Consider the following 18,168-nt stretch of genomic DNA (forward strand, 5'->3'; position numbering starts at 1 on the left):
TGCCAATCTTATGGGAGTAAGATGGTATCTCATTATAGTTTTGATTTGCATTTCCCTGATAGCTAGAGATTTGGAGCATTTTTTCATGTGCTTTTTAGCCATTTGTATTTCTTCTTTGGAGAAGTGTCTGTTTAAATGTTTTTCCCATTTTTTAAATGGGTTGTTTATCTTTTTATTTTCAAGATATAGGAGTTCTTTATATATGCAAGTTATAAGTCTCTTATCAGATATATGGTTGCCAAATATTTTCTCCCATTGTGCGGGCTCCCTTTTTACTTTCTTGACAAACTCCTTTGAGGTGCAGAAGGCTTTAATTTTGAGGAAGTCCCGTTTATCTATTTGTTCTTTTGCTGCTCGTGCTTTTGGTGTGATATTCATGAAGCCATTTCCTATTACAAGGTCCTGTAGATGTTTCCCTACACTGCTTTCCAAGATCTTTATGGTCTTGGCTCTTATATTTAGGTCTTTGATCCACCTTGAGTTGATCTTTGTATAAGGTGTGAGATGGTAATCCTCTTTCATTCTTCTACATATGGCTATCCAGTTCTCCAGGCACCATTTGTTGAATAGGCCATTCTCTCCCAGTTGAGAGGGTTTGATGGCTTTATTGAATATTATATGACTATATATATGAGGTTCTATATCAGAACTTTCAATTCGATTCCACTGGTCTGTGTGTCTCTCCTTAGGCCAATACCATGCTGTTTTCACTACTGTAGCTTTGTAGTATGTTTTGAAGTCAGGAAGTGTGATTTCTCCAATTTCGTTTTTCTTTTTCAATATGTCTTTGGTTATTCGGGCCTCTTTCCTTTCCAAATAAATTTCATAGTTAGTTTTTCGAGTTCCTTAAAGAAGGCTGTGTTGATTTTTATTGGGATTGCATTGAATGTGTAGGTCAGTTTTGGTAGGATAGACATCTTAATAATATTCAGTCTTCCTATCCATGAACAAGGAATATTCTTCCATTTATTTAGGTCTTCTTTGATTTCCTTGAACAGTCTTGTATAGTTCTCGGTGTATAAGTTTTTTACCTCTTTAGTTAAATTTATCCCTAAGTATTTGATTTTTTTATTTACTATTGTGAATGGTATATGTTTCTTGATTTCCTCCTGATCTTGCTCATTATTGGTGTACAGAAATGCTACTGATTTTTGCGCATTGATCTTATAACCTGTGACTTTACTAAACTCATTTATGAGTTCCAAAAGCTTTGTTGTAGACCTCTCAGGGTTTTCTATGTATACGATCATGTCATCTGCAAATAATGAAATTTTGACTTCTTACTTTCCAATTTGAATGCCTTTTATATCTGGTTCTTGCCTCAGTGCTCGAATAGTACTTCTAAGACAATGTTAAATACGAGCGGAGACAGTGGGCATCCTTGTCTTGTTCCTGAGTTTAGAGGGAAGGATTTCAGGATTTCTCCATTGTAAACAATGTTGGCTGTACGTTTTTCATATATACTCTTTATCATGTTCAAAAAGTTTCCTTGTATTCCGATCTTTTGGAGTGTTTTTATCAAGAAGTTGTGCTGTATTTTGTCAAATGCTTTTTCTGCATCTATAGATATAATCATGTGATTTTTTTCCTTCAATCTGTTTATATGGTGTATTACATTGATTGATTTTCTTATGGTGAGCCATCTGTTTATATGGTGTATTACATTGATTGATTTTCTTATGTTGAACCATCCTTGCATACCTGGAAAAAATCCCACTTGGTCGTGGTGTATAATTCGTTTAATGTGTTGTTGAATACGATTAGCAAGTATTTTGTTAAGTGTTTTTGCGTCTAGTTTCATTAGAGAAATTGGTCTGTAATTTTCCTTTCTTGTGGTGTCTTTGTTTGCTTTGGTACTAGGGTAATGTTCGCATCATAGAAGGAGTTTGGCAATGTTCCTTCTGTTTTGATTTTTTGGAATAGTTTCAGCAGGCTTGGTGTTAGTTCTTTCCGGAATGTTTTGTAGAATTCACCTGTGAAGCTGTCTGGCCCTGGGCTCTTCTTAGTTGGGACCCACAAACTTTTTACCTTCTTTAATATTCATTTAAGTTTTACATCCTTCATTTTATCCTGTGAAGAAAAATAAACTATTCATTTCAATTTAGGCAAGAACAATTCTTTATGAAGAGACTTATAGTAATTTTGTTAATCAAGACTTACAATTTTTATCATTGTAGAGATCTTATTAACACTTAAACTTATATATTAATATAAGCGCTTATTAACTTTTTGGCCATTTGAATAGAGCTCTTTAAGCAATTTTCATTTATTAATTTATATTATAATCCAGAGGTATCAAAATATACACTAACATTGAACAAACAGGCAAACACAAAAGCAATTACAACACACCAACAGAAACATGAAGTTTACAATTTGACTCATAATTCTTACTTTCTGGTATAGCTGTGTTTAAGTTCTCCATCATTTCACATCGTAGATTTTACTGCTTTTAAGATTTCTTCTAAAATCCTCGTTGCCTGAAACATGCAAGCTTGTTCTTGGAAACACTTTTCTTAGTAATCAGCAGGCGGTTAGGATAGCTTGAGCAGCATAGATGCAGTTAGGCTCTTACTTAGCAGTTAGACAATGCACATTGTTTGGATTTCTACTCTGGAAGACTACACTGAGACCTGAAGTTCAGGAGTAAGCTATTGATTTAAAATCGAAAACTCTTTTTAACAACTTGATAAAAATTTTGCAGTCAAATTTTGATAATTTGGCTAAATAGTCCCAATCAGAATCAGCATGGAAACAAAACAGAACACCGGTGCTGCCATATTTTCCTCCTCTTCCAGCGGCTTAATTCTAGTAGCCCCCCTAGCCCTCAGCCACATTGCCATGTGGGCAGCAGGGGCTTGCACACTTGCTGCCAGAACATTTTTCTATAATCTGTAAGAGTTCTAAAATACGAGACTCGCTGGCCTCGGCTGCTCTTGCCTTGAGGAGTTGATTTAGGAGACAGACACCAGGTGAACTGTCTCCGTTTCCCGTCGTGCCCCTGCTAGAATGCCAAGAGCGTCCCTCTGGCCAAGGATGGGAAGGCTTCTCACCCCCTCGGGCTCTGCGCCCTGACACCTTTAGCTTCGCTGGAAGCGACTCTTCCTCCCCTCCAGCCGCTGCTCGGGCGCCAGTTGCTGAGACCAGCTCAGCAATAGGTTTGCACGAAGGGCAGATGAGGCAGAACTGAAGACATGAAAGGACAGAAAGAAAGACACGAGAGAGAAAATAAAGATGGGACCCAGGGGCTCAACGGCTTCTGGAACTGAGAGCCTCGACCCTGGTTTCCACATCGTATTTATTAGAAATTACAAAGCAGTAGTTATCTGTGTTTACTTTCAAGGCTGCTTGTTGTTAAAGCTGCAGTTCCCACATTCAAATTCAAGCTTTTTTCCCACACTGCAGGCTGGGCCGCCACAGGTCCTGGGGCCCCCTGAACGTCGCCAGCCCACGAGGGAAGACTGGCGGGTGGCGCTGGAGAAGCACCCAGGCTTCCGCGAGACGGCGGGGGGACGGGCTCGGATCCCAGCTCTAAGGGCACAAGCTCTGTGGCCCTCAGCAAGTTCCTCAGCCTCTCTGGGCCTCCAAGTCCTCGAGCTCTAGGAACGAAAAGGCAGGGACCAGCTGGATGGCAGGGAGCTGGGAGGGGAGCCCTAGGCCCCGGGCCTGCGACCCGGCAGGGGCCAGACCCCATGGGGACGTGCGCTGCCGCGGGCACCTGCAGCCCAGAGGCCTGCCCGGGTGTCCTCCCGCAGCCGCCAGCCCCAGGCCCCAGCCCCCACTGCCGCCCCGGGCCGGGAGCCCACCCTGCGGCACAGCCCAAGCCAACCCAGGGCTCCTTCCTTCCTGTCCTCCAGGGCGACTCTGGGGCCCCTGGCTGCCAGCTGGGGGCGGCCGCTGGGTGCAGGAGGCCGTGGTGAGCCTCAGCAGGGGCTGCGCCAGCCGGACCTCCCGGCGTCTGCGCCAGGGCCTCCACCCACCCGCCCTGGAGCCTGCCACGTGCCCCTGCCCTGGCACCCCCGCAGGGGCTGACCCGCTAGGCCTGGCCCCGCCCTGTCAAGCCGCTGATGCCCCTTGGCCCTTTAGGTCGCCCACCCCCTCCCCAGCTTCCCGCTTGCTCCCCGTCAGGCCCCCGAGGCACAGGGACCGACGTCCAGGCTTAGGGGACGGCGGTGAAGGAACCCGGAAGTGTGACTTGCACCTGCTGGAGGCCCAGAGCTGGGGGCAGAGCGGGGTACAGGTGGGGCTCAGGGGGGCTGCCGGCGGGGGTGTCCCCCAACCCCTCTGCAAAGAGGAGAGCTTGGTGCCCTCTGCTGGTGGCCTGCGCGGTGGGCCTGGAGGGGCCGCTCCTGAGGCCGAGGCGCTGGGGGTGGGGGTGGGGTGGGCTGTGTGTCGTGGTGGGGTGGGGGGCTGGGGGTGGGGGCAGGAGGTACGAGGCTCCCTGCTCCGCCCTCTGTGCCAGGGCCCCCCCCCACGCCAGGCACAATCTAGCAGGAATTTCAAGGCCGCCCCCAGCAGTAAGGCCCCAGCCTGGGGTGGCTTCTGAGCACAGCCCTGGGGGGGGGGGGGTCACCAGGAGCACAGGCCCCGCCCCCACCCGGGTCTCGGACCTCGCTGCGTGGGCTACACCTGGCCCTACACCTGGCTCCATCTGAGGAGCACAAAGGGGCCCCAGGACCTCCCCACGCCCTCTCAGCCCCCCAAGCCAGGGCGATCCCATGAAAGCCTCCTCTGAACCCCACCCGCCGCCCGGGACTGCGGGGCACAGACTTAACCCCGACACCCGGCTCTCCCCACACGGACACCCCTGCCGGGCGCCTGGGCCCCAGGGGCGACCAGAGAACATTCCGGAAACCCCACTGACTGCAGGGCCTGGGAGCCTGGCCTGGGGGCGGTGCCCCGCTCGTCCCACTGGCTGTCGGGAAACTCCGAAGGACCCCGATTGGCCTCAGGGCCGGGGGGCGCCATAGGGGCGTGGCCCGCGGGGGACCCCAACCCCTGCTCACTGCCTTCCCGCTCACCGGGTCCGCCTGTGCCGCTGCCCCGTGCCAGGGCCGTCGGGGTCCCCGCCCAGCTCGGGTGGGCCGCGGGCCGCAGGGGGGTCCCCGGCTCGGCGCTCTGGAGGGTCGGGGCCCCGCGGGTCCGGATTCGCGCTGGGCTGGGCCGCCCCGCCCTCTCCCACCCTCCCGCCGGACGCGGCCTTAAGACGGGGACCCCCCACCCGAGCGCCAGCTGACCCGGGAGGAGCCCCCTCCCTCGCACAGCCCCCCACGTGGTGCTCCCCACGCGGCTCTGCCCTCCCCCACAGCCCCAAGTTGGCCTTTGGTGCGAGGCGGCTGCGCGCGGGGCCCCTTCCTGCGCCCCCAGAAGGGCCGCTGGTTGGCTGCGACCTGGGCGGCCTGGGGAGGGCCTGTGCACTGCACACACGCACACGCTCATGCTCACGCGTGCACACTCATGTTCACACGCACACGCTCATGCTCACGCGTGCACACTCACAGGTTCACACGCACACGCTCATGCTCACGCGTGCACACTCACAGGTTCACACGCACACGCTCATGCTCACGCGAGCACACTCACAGGTTCACACGCACACGCTCATGCTCACGCGAGCACACTCACAGGTTCACACGCACACGCTCATGCTCACGCGTGCACACTCACACGTTCACACGCACACGCTCGTGCTCACGCGTGCACACTCACATGTTTTCACACGCAACACCCACACGCTGGCGCGGGCGCCCCCAAAAGCCCCTCCTCCCCCCTCGGTCTGGCCAAGGGTCATGGGGCGCCCTAAGTCCTGCGCCTCACGCACCCGGGGGCGTGCTGGAGAGGGAGCTCCTGTGGACACGTCCCCGCCCCCGCCCCCGGCTCCCCAGGTTTGGACTAAGGCCCGGGGGTCTCCTCCCCCCGCGAGTGAGAGCAACCCGCCCCCCCGCGTGCCAGGCGCCCCGTCCACCACCTCCCCACCCCCACCCCAACCCCCCCCCCCCCCCCCCCCGCCCCTGCGGAGCTCCTCTTCCCACCATGGCGGGGAGGCAGCGGGGAGACAACAAGGCACAGGGAGAGATCGGGGCAGAGGGTGGGTGGTGGGGCGGGGGGGGGGGGGCGGGGGGGGCGTGGCGGGGCGCGGGCGGAGGAGGGGGCGGGGCGGGGGGAGGAGGGGGCGGGGGCTTCAGCGCGGGCTCTTAACGCGGCAGGAGCTGGGTTGAAATTCAAGGAACACTCTCCCTGTGGGCTGCAGGTGCGGGCCGGGGTCTACTAAGTAACCCGCAGTGGGCGTGGCTCGCGGGGGCCGCGGGGGCCCCTGGCCGGCGGGGTCCGGGGAAAGGAAGGGCTGAGCCGCCGTGGGGACGCCGCGGCTTTCCCGGGGAGGCCTCGAGCACGGCCCTCGGCAGTGTGCGGGTCACTGCGGGGAACAGGCGCACAGCTGCCCGCCCGCGCAGCCCCAGGCCGGCCCCGCCCGCGCCCCTCCCCGCGGTCCCCGCTTGTCCCCCAGCCCCGCCTCTGCGGCCCCTCCCGCGGCACGAGGTTGTGCCGGCTGTGCCGAGCACCGGGTGCGGCGCCTCATCCAGGGCGGGTCCTCAGGAGGCGCTGCGGGGCCAGTGGGGAGGGGGAGGAGGGGGCGCTGAGGCCGGAGCCCCCAGGACTTCTTCCATCCCTCCCTCCCCCCGTCCTATGGACTCTGCTCCCAGGACCGCGACGGGCTCAGGGACCCTTGGGGAGACCGCGGCAGAGCCAAGGGGACCCAGGCACCCTGGCCACAAACCCCAAGGAGCAGGGCGGGGCCAGTGCCGCCTCCTCCAGGAGGCCTTCCGGGGTCCCTGCAGGAGGGGGTGTCTGCTGAGAGTGGAAGTGCCACCCTGAGGCCCAGGCCCCAGGAGGCCTGAGTGCCACACCCAACCGTGGCCACCCAGGGATCAGACGGGCACCACACGCCACAGCCCCACCCCGCAGGCCTGTGCCTGCGCCAAGCTGGACCCCGAGTTTGACGGGGGCCAGTGGAGCCGGGACTGTCCCGCCCGAGCCCAGCTCCTCCCCAGCTCTACACCACCGCCAGGGCTGGCAGGTCCTCTGAGACCCTCTAGGTATACCACCCCCCTAGAGGTGGGGAAACTGAGGCACAGGGGCAGAGACCCCAGTCCATCCCGAGGACGCCACTTCCCAGGGCTCTGGCTGGTCTCCTTCCACTGACCCAGAGCAGCCCCTGCAGGGCCCTTAGCCCTTGACCAGAGCCCATCCCCCATGGGCGGGGATACGCCCACACCTGCAGCTGCCCCTCCTCCCCCCAGGGCCTCCCACCTGGAAGGAACCCGCCCGGCCCGGGCACCTGATGCAGAGTGGGCAGGGAGTCCTATGACTGGGCAGGGGTCCCACGACCCCTTGCCATCCTCAGTCCCCACAGGTTGGGAGAGGGACCCCATCCCTCCCAGCTCACGGACCTACAGGACTTGGGGATCCCCCCACGCTGCACCACAGGGTCCCGGCCTGCTGTCCAGAGGAGCCCCAAATGAGGCGGCTGGGCCTGGGGTCCCGGGGGGCTGGCACCGGCCTCTTCTGCTCCCCCCTTCACCCCTGCCTGTCCTCTGCGATGGAGCCACAGGCCACCAGGTCATGAGGCAGGGCCCCGCTCAGCGAGATGCCGAGATAACCCCTGAACGGATGTCCTGGCCTCACCACGCGGCCGGGAGGAGGGGGCTGCTTCCGGCTGTGGGGACTGGCTCCAGCTCCCCCAGACTGTTTCCTCATCTGACAAGGAGCCCCTCCCTCTGCTAAGGGGGGGAGGGCTGAGGGAGGCAGTGTCCTGCGAGTCAAGGACCTCAAGGATCCAGAAGGCGTGGCAGGGGTCGCCCTGCATGTGCCCACCCCACAGAGCAGCCCCGCTCCTCCGAGGCCCACGGGCACTGATTCCCCACTCCGTGTCCCCCTGGGGACGTGCGTTGGGGTGAGAGCAGCAGGCGAGAGACTCGCTCACCACAGTGCCTGGGGAGCAAGCAGCCCCTGGGTGCAGCCGTGCCTGAAGGCCTCCTGGGAGCTCTGATTTGCATCTGGGAAGAGGTGAGCTCTGCAGAGGGGGTGCCGGGGGATGCATCCTGGTGCAGGAAACCAGCCAGCTGCTGAGAGAGGGTCATCCAAACACCCAAGGGGGAACCCAGCCCCCCACACAGCCTGGCCCCTTTCGGGATCTCAGCCCTGCCTGGGCCTGGGTGGGGGGCGAGCTCCACTTGCTGGGCCCACCCTCGGACCTGTGTGCCCCGAGGTGGTGACTGGAGGTGGGCAGCCTTGCCAGGGCCCTGGGTCTGGACCACCCACTTCCAGCCCCTCCCCCAGCCCCACCCAGGCCTGGAAGGATTAATGGGGAGGGGGGAGCGTGCTGGGCAGAGAGCAGCAGGCGGACAGGGTGAGGCCCAAGCTCTGAGCCTGAGACTCCGCCCAGACCCGAGACCCCCGAGGCTGACCGGGTCCCTGGGCCCCTGATCCCTGGGCCTGGCCCCGCCCGCGGCGTTCAGGCTGCCCCCTCCTTGCTCCGTCCAGATGCTGTCCCTGCTGCTGCTGGCGCTGCCCCTCCTGGCCAGCGGGGTCCACGCGGCCCCTGGTGAGTCTGCCCCCCGCCCCGCCCTGCCTCCCCCCAGCCCCACGGTGGGGGTGGGTCAGCTTAGAGAAGCCCCCCAGAGCCCCAGAGAACCCCAGGTGGGGGGCCCTGAGCCAGGGGCCAGCTGTGCCGCCTCTGACGCCGCCCCCTCCCAGCCCCCCACCAGGCCCTGGAGCGCGGGGCCATCGTGGGGGGACAGGAGGCCTCCAAGAGCAAGTGGCCCTGGCAGGTGAGCCTGAGCGTCCACGCGGCCTTCTGGAAGCACATCTGCGGGGGCTCCCTCATCCACCCCCAGTGGGTGCTGACCGCCGCCCACTGCGTCGGACGGTGAGGCGCGGGGGCGGGACGCGGCTCCCCCGGGGTCCAGGGGGCTGCGGGTGGGGTTTCCGAGACCGGGGGTTGCTCAGAGGCTGGAGGATCAGGGGCTGGCGGGTGAGTCCAGGAACCTGGGGGGTCCGAGAGGCCGGAGGCGGGTTTACGAGAGCCTGGGGGGTGTCCAGGGCCTGGGGGTGGGGGGCAGGGATTTGAAGGGGGAGATCGAGGGGGGGCTTGCAGGGGCTAGACCAGAGGGTTCAGGGGATTGGGGGGCTTTTCAAAGCCGGGCGTCTGGGGGCGCTGGAGAAGGGAGGTCAGGGGCTGACTGGCCCGACCCCGTGGGCCCCTCCCCAGGGAACGCGTCAGCCCCGACGCCTTCCGCGTGCAGCTGCGCGAGCAGCACCTGTACTACGGGGACCGGCTGCTGCCCGTGAGCCGCGTGCTCCCGCACCCCGGCTACTACTTGGCGCAGGAGGGCGCGGACATCGCGCTGCTGCAGCTACGGGCGCCCGTGAACTTGTCCAGCCGCGTGCAGCCGCTGCGCCTGCCCCCCGCCGCCCAGGCCTTCCCCGCGGGGACGCCGTGCTGGGTGACCGGCTGGGGCGACGTGCACAAAGGCGGTGAGGCGGGGCGCGGGGCGGGGCACGGGGCGAGGGGCGGGCGCAGGGAGCACGGCCGGGGCGCGGGGCGCAGGGAGCACGGCCGGGGGCGCGGGGCGCAGGGAGCATGGCCGGGGGCGCGGGGCGCGAGGCGCGGCTCGGGCGCCGGGTGGTGGGTGAAGCACAGCCTGGGAGCCGCGGAGAGGGGCGGGTGCGGCGGCTCGGCCCCTCCCGCCCCAGCGCCCCGCTCGTCCCCGCAGAGCCCCTGCCCCCGCCCTACCCGCTGCGGCAGGTGAAGGTGCCCGTCGTGGACAACGGCGACTGTGACGCCCAGTACCACAGCGACACCTCCACGGGGGACAGCGTCCGCATCGTGCGCGACGACATGATGTGCGCCGGCCGCGCGGGCCGCGACTCCTGCCAGGTGCCCCCCCCGCCCCCACACCCCCGCGCGCGGACCCTGCCCCGCCGGGCCCCGCTGACCCTGCCGCCCGCAGGGCGACTCCGGGGGCCCCCTGGCCTGCAAGGTGAACGGCACGTGGCTGCAGGCGGGCGTGGTCAGCTGGGGCGAGGGCTGCGCCCAGGACAAGCGGCCCGGCGTCTACACCCGCGTCACCCACTACCTGGACTGGATCCGCTGCTACGTCCCGGAGGAGCCCTGAGGGGCCTCAGTCGGGATCCCCATCAGCGCCGCTGCCCCCCACCCTTCCCGGCCCTGCCCCAGCCAGCACCCTGCCCCGAGCCCCCTCCCCGCCCCCTTGGACCCTCCCCTGCCCGGAGCCCCAAGCCCCTCCTGCCGTGTCATTAAAGTGCATGAAGAGCGGCCTCGGCTGCCCAGGTGCCTCCGTGGTGGGGTCGCTGACCAGGGGGGCGGGGCAGCTGCCGCCTGCGGCTGGGTGGGGTCCCCTCCCCCGCACACGCCGCCCTCCTTTCCCTTTTGGGGGCTGCGTCAGGCAAGCGGGAAAAAGAGAGGTGCAGCCATGAGATCGATGGGGACCCGCCCCCTGGGTGGCCCCTCCCTCCCCCATCGCTGGCCGTCTCCCCCTCTGCTTCCAGGTCCCATGTGTGCACACCTGGGCGCAAGATAGCCTGGGGGTCCCGCTGTCCCCTGCTGGGCCTGGCCCTCCCCCTGCACTCTGGTGGCCCCCACGTGCTGCGTGGGCCCCGGGGCCTTTTGTTCGGGTGGCCCTCCCTGGGTGATGACTTTCCAGCTGCTAACAGGGGACCCTGGGTGCCTCCAATTCGGGGTGGCTGTGAAGGACCCAGGGAGGGGCTGAGTGCTGGGCCAGGGCCTCCTCCTCTCCTGGGAGCTGCCCACTGGGCTCTCCCCCACCCCCAGCGACGCAGGTGCCTGCCGGTGCCGAAATCCTCCCTCGGCCACTTTCCAGCAGGTGGGGGGAGGCTCTCAGTGGGGGGTTTGCGTGTGTTGCTTTTTTTTTTGCATTAAAAAAATGTATTCACGTGTACCACACATACATAAACATACATAAAGACTAAGTGTGTAGTAACAGGTGTGAATTTACACATCAAGCCTACAGACCATCCTACGTGACATCACACGTCACCCTGCCAGCAATACCGTGCTTGTTGTGGAACATTTTAACTAATGATTAAAGAGCATCCTCGAAGTATTCCAACTACCCAAAGTATCTTACACTGGGTGTATTTCCCCCACCCACCATATTCTTATTATTATTTTTCACATCATTTATACATGAACATACATGAACAAGTGTATGGTAAAAGTTGTGAACTTACAAAGCAAAGATACATAACATCATACACGGTCCCACATATCAACCCTCCACCGACACCTTGTATTGTTGTGAGACATTTGTTAAAAATGATAAAAGAACATCGTCAAAATCTTACTACTAACAATAGACCATATATCACATTTGGTGTATTTTTCCCCAACTCACCCTATTATTTTTTTTTTAAAAGATTTATTTATTTATTTAATTTCCCCCCCTCCCCTGGTTGTCTGTTCTTGGTGTCTATTTGCTGCGTCTTGTTTCTTTGTCCGCTTCTGTTGTCGTCAGCGGCACGGGAAGTGTGGGCGGCGCCATTCCTGGGCAGGCTGCTCTTTCTTTTCCCGCTGGGCGGCTTTCCTCATGGGCGCACTCCTTGCGCGTGGGGCTCCCCCACGCGGGGGACACCCTTGCGTGGCACTGCACTCCTTGCGCGCATCAGCACTGCGCATGGCCAGCTCCACACGGGTCAAGGAGGCCCGGGGTTTGAACCGCGGACCTCCCATATGGTAGACAGACACCCTAACCACTGGGCCAAAGTCCGTTTCCCTATTATTATATTATTATTATTTTTAATATATTTTTTATTGATTTTTAAAAGATACATAGATCACACAAAATGTTACTTTAAAAAATATAGGAGGGGGAAGCGGCTGTGGCGCCATCAGCTGGGCTCCCGTCTACCACGTGGGAGGCGCTGGGGTCGCATCCCAGGGCCTCCGTGTGCAGGCAGCTCGCCCACACGCCGCAGAGAGCCACCGGCCCACAAGCGCCGTGGAGAGCCCACTCGGCAAGGTGACGCAACAATAACGGAGACAAGTAAAAACACAGAAGAGCGTGCGAGGAATGGACACAGAGCAGACAGCAAGCAAGCCGCAAGGGGGCAGGGAAGGTAAAAATATAAATGTATAGGAGGTTGCATTATGCTCCACTCCCCATATACCCCCATGATTATTTTTTAAATATATTTTTATCACAGAAATTTTAAACTTACAAAACAATCATGCATATGTGCAGGATTCCCATACAACAACCCTCTATCAACACACCACAGCATGGTGGAACATTTGTTGAGATAATATCATCAGGTTGTTACCAGGTTCATAGCGTACATTTGGCACATCTCTTCCTCACGTCCCCATTATCAGCACAGTGTGTCTTTGGTTTACATGCATGAATATTACATTATTACTGCTCACCACAATCCATAGGTCACTCCAGCTGTATTGTTCCATGCTTCTCCACATTCCCACCACCCTGCAGTAGTGATGTACATCTGCTCTAGCTCTCAAAGGACACTCTTGTATCTGTATCATCAACCACAATTCTCATCCACCTCTCGGTTGACTGTGCTGTTCAGTCCCTAGTAGATTATTCTCCACCTTTCTTTCAGTTGGCATTTACATCCCTAGATTACCCTTTTCAGCCAAATTCCGATTTATAAAACAGCTGTTACTATAATATGTTACCATCAATTTGACACATTCCCACACTTTCACATTAAAGTTAATTAAAACTTCTTCCTACATTAAACATCAATAGTCCATCTCAGTCCTCTTCTCTCTTTTAAGAATCTACCACCTACTACCAGATATTGAAGATATTTTCCTACATTTTCTTCTAGAAGCTTTACGGTCCTTGCTTTTATATTTAGATTTTTTGTTCGTTTTGAGTTAATTTTGGATAAGGTTTGAGACAGGGGTCCTCTTTCCTACTTTTGGCTATGGATTTCCAGTTCTCTCATCACCATTTGTTGAATGGACTGTTCTGCCCGAGCCTGGTGGGTTTTACAGGCTGTCAAAAACCACTTGACTGTCCCTGTGAGGTTGTTTCTGAACCATCGGTTTGGTTCCATTGGTCTGTGTGTTTGTCTTTATGCCAATATCACGCTATTTTACCACTGTACTAGGTAATATAATTTAAAGTCCAGAAGTGGGAGTCCTCCAAACTCACTTTCTTTTTAGGATGTTTCTGCCTATTCAGGACCCCTTACCCTTCCAAATAAATTGATAATCATGTTTTTCATTTATTTCAAAAACATTGGTGGAATTTTTATTGAGATTACATTCAATCTGTATTATCAATTTGGGTAGAAATTACATCCTAATGACATCCAATCTTCAAATCCATGCACGTGGAATGTTCTTCCAATTATTTAGGTCTATTTTTATTTCTTTTAACAATGAGTTGTAGTTTTCTGAATACAAGTGTTTTACATCGTTGGGTTAAGTTTATTCCTCAATATTTGCTTTTTTCAGTTGCTATTGTAAATGGAATTTTTCCCCTTGTCTTCCTCATCAGATTGTGCATTATTAGTGCCTTTTAAAGTCTATTTCATCTATATAAGCACAGGCGCACGGTCTTCGTTGTTTGTCGTTGTTGTTTTTGTTGTTGTTAATGAACGCATGGACTAGCTCTCTCCAGCCCTTTCGCTTTCACTTTATTGGTATCCTGGGGTCTAAGGTGAGTCTCTTGCTGACCACATATAGGTGGCCCCCACCCCAGGACCCCACCCGGGCCCCAGCCCAGGACCACCTCCTCTGCACTGAGCTAACGCCACCTGGAGGACCCGGCTTCCAAGGAGGCCCTGTGCTGACGGCCGCGTCTCTCTTTTGGGGGCCGTGACCCTCCCAGCGCACCTCCTCTGCCCGGATCTTCCCGGGGCCCCGGCTGGAGGCCCTGTGTCTGCTCACTTGGTCATGGGGTCAGGCGTTGTCATTTGAGCATCCATGTGTCCCCGGTGGCTGGGCCGGGGGCTCTCCAGGGGCCTGAACCCACCCCTGGCAGCAGGCGAGGGTCAGCACTGGAAGACCGCATGGCTGAGAGCCAGAATGGGCCAGGCTCCCCCGTGTCCTGCCAGCGGAGCCTGCGGCCTCCAGATTTCATGCATTCGTTTTGACGTCCGTCTCGGGACCCTGGCAGCCCTTGATTTCTGTCTGGCTTGACACACTGGTCTGCCCTCCCCTGTTAAGGACCACCCATGCTCTCAGGAAGACACCCTCCCCTCTGTTGGAGAACATATCGGGCCTCCCCGGGAGGAGAGTCCAACACCTTCCCACTCATTATTTTTTATTTTTATTTTGTGTGTGTGTGTGGGGGGGGTGCACATTTATTGAGCTATATATTTTTTCCATGTCACATTGTAATTTAGTTTTTGTTTTTTATTTTGTACACTTTTTTTAACGTTAAGAGATCACAAGGAACGTCACATTAAAAAACATAAGAAAACATAAAAAATAATTTTTCATGAATTAATTTTTTCATGAATTTTATTTTTTTGAAGATATATACAGCACAAAAAAATGTTACGTTAAAATATATAAGAGGCTCCCGTATACCCCCCACCCCCAACCCCACTCCTCCCACACCAACAACCTCCTCCATCATTGAGGCACACTCATTGCAATCGGTGAACACATTTTGCACATAATGGAAACCAAAACGGAACCGTGTTTGATAGCAATGCTTCAAAATCTGTACATCAGCTGCAGCAAATATAACATGAACATGTAAAAAGATCATTGCTGCGCAAAGGGGAAAAGGGCTTGATGTTGGATATATGGGAGTCCCCTATATTGTATATGTGAATTGCTGTGACCTAAAACATTTTTAAGACAAAATTAAAAATTAAAAGGAAAAAAAGAAAGGATGTAGACACTGAAGAAGAAATGAAAGAAAATGCTTTGCCACTGTACATACAGGGCAGCACCTATTACACTGATGAAAGGCAAAAGGTTTGAAACAAATCTTTATAATATTTTTCATTTTATTAATACACCAATGTAGTTTTACTTTATTTTAGTATGTATTCTGTTTCTAAACTTTAAACCCATCACTATATTTCCATTTCCTTGGATTTGACAATATGTTAGGCTTCATTGTTGAAGAACTTTTGGACCACAGAGAGGTTCAACTATGGCAGGGGAGGAACCCTGGTGTGGGGTGTTATTGGTGGGGGCACACGAATGGTGGGGAGTTCTCCAGGCCATGTATTTATGGGACATAAATATGTTCCTGATATATGTTGGGTATTTTTAGAGTAGTTAGAGTTACAAACGTAAACTGAGGGAGTGCTGAGTTCCTACCCAGGGGAGGTCTGTCACAATTCCCAATGGAACAGCAATAATTCCCCCAGTGCAAAGACAAAGATCAACAAGGAAGGGTGGTCCAATAATGAGCCCCTGATACTGATGGCTATGCTTATAAGCCTGTGTGCCTGAAACATGAACTAGGACTAGAGCTGCAGGGTGCCTTAGCGTTACCTCCTGAGAGCCTCCGTGTTGCTCAAATGTGGGCACTCTTTAAGCCAAACTCAGTATATAAATGCATTACCTTGCCCCCAGCGTGGGACATGACTCCTGGGAATGATCCTCCCTGGCGCTGAGGGATTACTACCAATCACTGGCTGGTGATGCAAGTAGAAAGAGACATTGAACAAAAGGGTCAACTCAGAATAGCAGACTATCTCAGCCTGCATGTTGGATCAAGTCTTAAAAACTGCTTTTTGACCTTGAATAAAAGGGGGAAATGGCAAAGACAAATGAGTTTATATGGCTAAGAGTCTTCCAAAAAGAGTCGGGAGGTCATCAGAGGAGTCACGCTTATGCACACCTCAGCAGGACCCCAGACAGAGCCAAAGTGCATACAACCCTAGGTACTGGTTGTCCTGAAGGTCACAGAAATCCACAGGGCATATGGTCATGGCAGATGGATTTGGAGTTCTGTGCCATGTCAGAGTGCCCTATGTTGGAATTTGTGCACCTCAGTGTGATGGAGCTGGCCCCAGATGAGACTTTCCTTCACATAACTCTTCTGTCACTTTTCCTGAACCTGTGGTTGGCTATACTCAGGGGACTTGAATCTCTGTACTGCCCATGTGCCTGCTGGACCCGAGCCTCAGCAGAGTTGCAACTCCTACTCTCTGGTTCACTGGACTTACTCAGGTCAGCTAATGGGGAAGTGAAGATGCTCAACCACCACACCAGAGAACCAAGAGTGCCTACAACTCCAAGCAGAGGAATTGCATCCATCATCCATGTGGAAGATAAGCCCATTCTTGATCTAAAGCTGGAGTGGACATCACCATCCCAGGGTCCACAAAATGGAAGAATAAAATATGGATTAGAGTGGACTTACTGATATTCTACTTTAAAACTATTGTGACTAGTAATAGAAAACAATGTAGCATTGAGGTGGAGAATGTGGCCACAGTAGTTGCAGAGGGCAGGAAGAGGGAAGAAGAGATGTGATGTGGGGGCATTTTTTGGGACTTTGGGTCATCCCAAATGATATCCTGCCATAACCCACTGAATGTGCTGGGGGAGAGTGTGAACTACAGGATAAACCATTATCTATGTGGTGCAGCAGTGCTCCAAAATGTGTTCCTGCTCATTATGTGGGTCTCCCCCCACTGATACAACCCACTATGACAAAATGATCACGCCGACATTCTCTAGAAACCTGCCCCAGGTGTGCCCTATCCTAATTGCCCCCAACCAACACCCTAAAGCAGGAGCCCTTCCTTGTCATATTGCCAAAAGTGTATTCTCAACATTGTAGTTTCAATCACATACCCGTCAATCCCAAGCATTCACCTGCTCCCTCCCCCAACCCTCCTCCCAGTTCCATGGACATTCCAACCCACAATTCCCACCCTAACCCCTGCAAATCTTGCACCACCTAACCCAATGTATCCCCACACCCCTGTCATAGCCCTTCCCTGCACAATTGCTCACTTTTATCTGATCATAGATTTCACCCATATGTGCACTGGCTCACAGACTTCTTCTTTTATATGACCTGTAACCCTGTCTTCCAGTCTCTAGCTCTCGATGCCACCTCGAATTGCTTAATTTATGTCAGAGAGGTCATGTAATATGCCTGGCTTGCGTCGCTCAACATAGGGTCCTCAAGATTCATCCATGTTATCCCGTGTGTTAACACTGCATTCCTCCCTGGAGCTGAGTAGTATTCCATTGTGTGTATATATCACATTATGTTTATCCATTCATCTGTTGATGGGCATTTGGGTTGATTCCAACTTTTGGCAATAGTGAATAACGCTGCTCTGAACAGTGGTGTGCATATATCTGTTTATGTCCTTGCTTTCAATTAAGTGGAATTGCTGGATTATATGGCAATTCTATAGTTAGTTTTCTGAGGAACGGCCAAATTGTCCTTCACAATGGCTGGACCATTCTACATTCCCACCAGCAGTGGGTGAGGGTTCCCATGCCTCCACATCCTCTCCAGCACATGTAGTCCTCTCATCTTTTAGTAACTGCCAGTCTCATGAGTATAAGATGGTATCTCTGTACTTTTGATGTGCATTTCCCTAATAACTTGTGATGTTGAGCATCTTTTCATGTATTTTTATCCATTTGTATTTCTTCTTTGGAGAGCATCTGTTCAAATAAATCAGTTGCCCATTTTTTTAATGGGTTGTTTGTGTTTTTATTTTTGAGATATAGGATTTCTTTCTATATGCTGGAATTTAGGCCCCTATCAGATCTATGGTTACCAAATATTTCCTCCCATTGGATAGGCTATTGTTCACTTTCTTGACAAACTCCTTTGATGTGCAAAAGGTTTTAATTTTGAGGAGGTCTCATTTATCTATTTTTCCTTTCACTGGTCCTGCTTTGGGTGTGAAGTTCATGAAACCATTTCCTATTACAATGTCCTGTAGATGCTTCCCCACATTATATTCCAAGGTTTTTCTGGTCCTGGCTCTTATATTTAGATCGTTGATCCATCTTGAGTTGATTTTTGTGTAAGGTGTGTGTTGGTGTTCTTCTCTCATTCTTTTGGATATGGATACCAGTTGTCCAAGCACCATTTGTTGAAGAAGCCATTCTCTCCCAGCTGAGTGGGCTTGGTGACCTTGCTGAATATCAGATGACTG

General features: G+C 54.4%; 2 protein-coding genes across 3 annotated transcripts in view; one reads left to right on the forward strand and one right to left on the reverse strand.

The window, feature by feature from the left end:
* Window positions 1–18,168, reverse strand: part of LOC101412925 (mastin-like) — a 51,294-nt gene that overhangs the window by 19,011 nt on the left and 14,115 nt on the right. The window lies entirely within an intron of this gene.
* On the forward strand, window positions 7,824–10,428 carry LOC131275430 (tryptase alpha/beta-1-like). Of its 2 annotated transcripts, XM_058285548.2 has the most exons (6): window positions 7,824–8,064; window positions 8,542–8,602; window positions 8,755–8,926; window positions 9,269–9,534; window positions 9,774–9,937; window positions 10,011–10,427. In XM_058285548.2, the coding sequence occupies exons 2-6, from the start codon at window positions 8,542–8,544 to the stop codon at window positions 10,173–10,175; spliced, it is 828 nt and encodes a 275-aa protein (XP_058141531.1). In that variant the 5' UTR covers window positions 7,824–8,064; the 3' UTR covers window positions 10,176–10,427. The 2 variants fall into 2 exon arrangements, with proteins under 2 accessions (XP_058141531.1, XP_058141532.1); XM_058285549.2 differs by lacking the exon at window positions 7,824–8,064 and having other exon boundaries at window positions 8,454–8,602; window positions 10,011–10,428.

Source organism: Dasypus novemcinctus, chromosome 23 (genome assembly GCF_030445035.2).
Source record: "Dasypus novemcinctus isolate mDasNov1 chromosome 23, mDasNov1.1.hap2, whole genome shotgun sequence".
Lineage (NCBI taxonomy): Eukaryota > Metazoa > Chordata > Mammalia > Cingulata > Dasypodidae > Dasypus > Dasypus novemcinctus.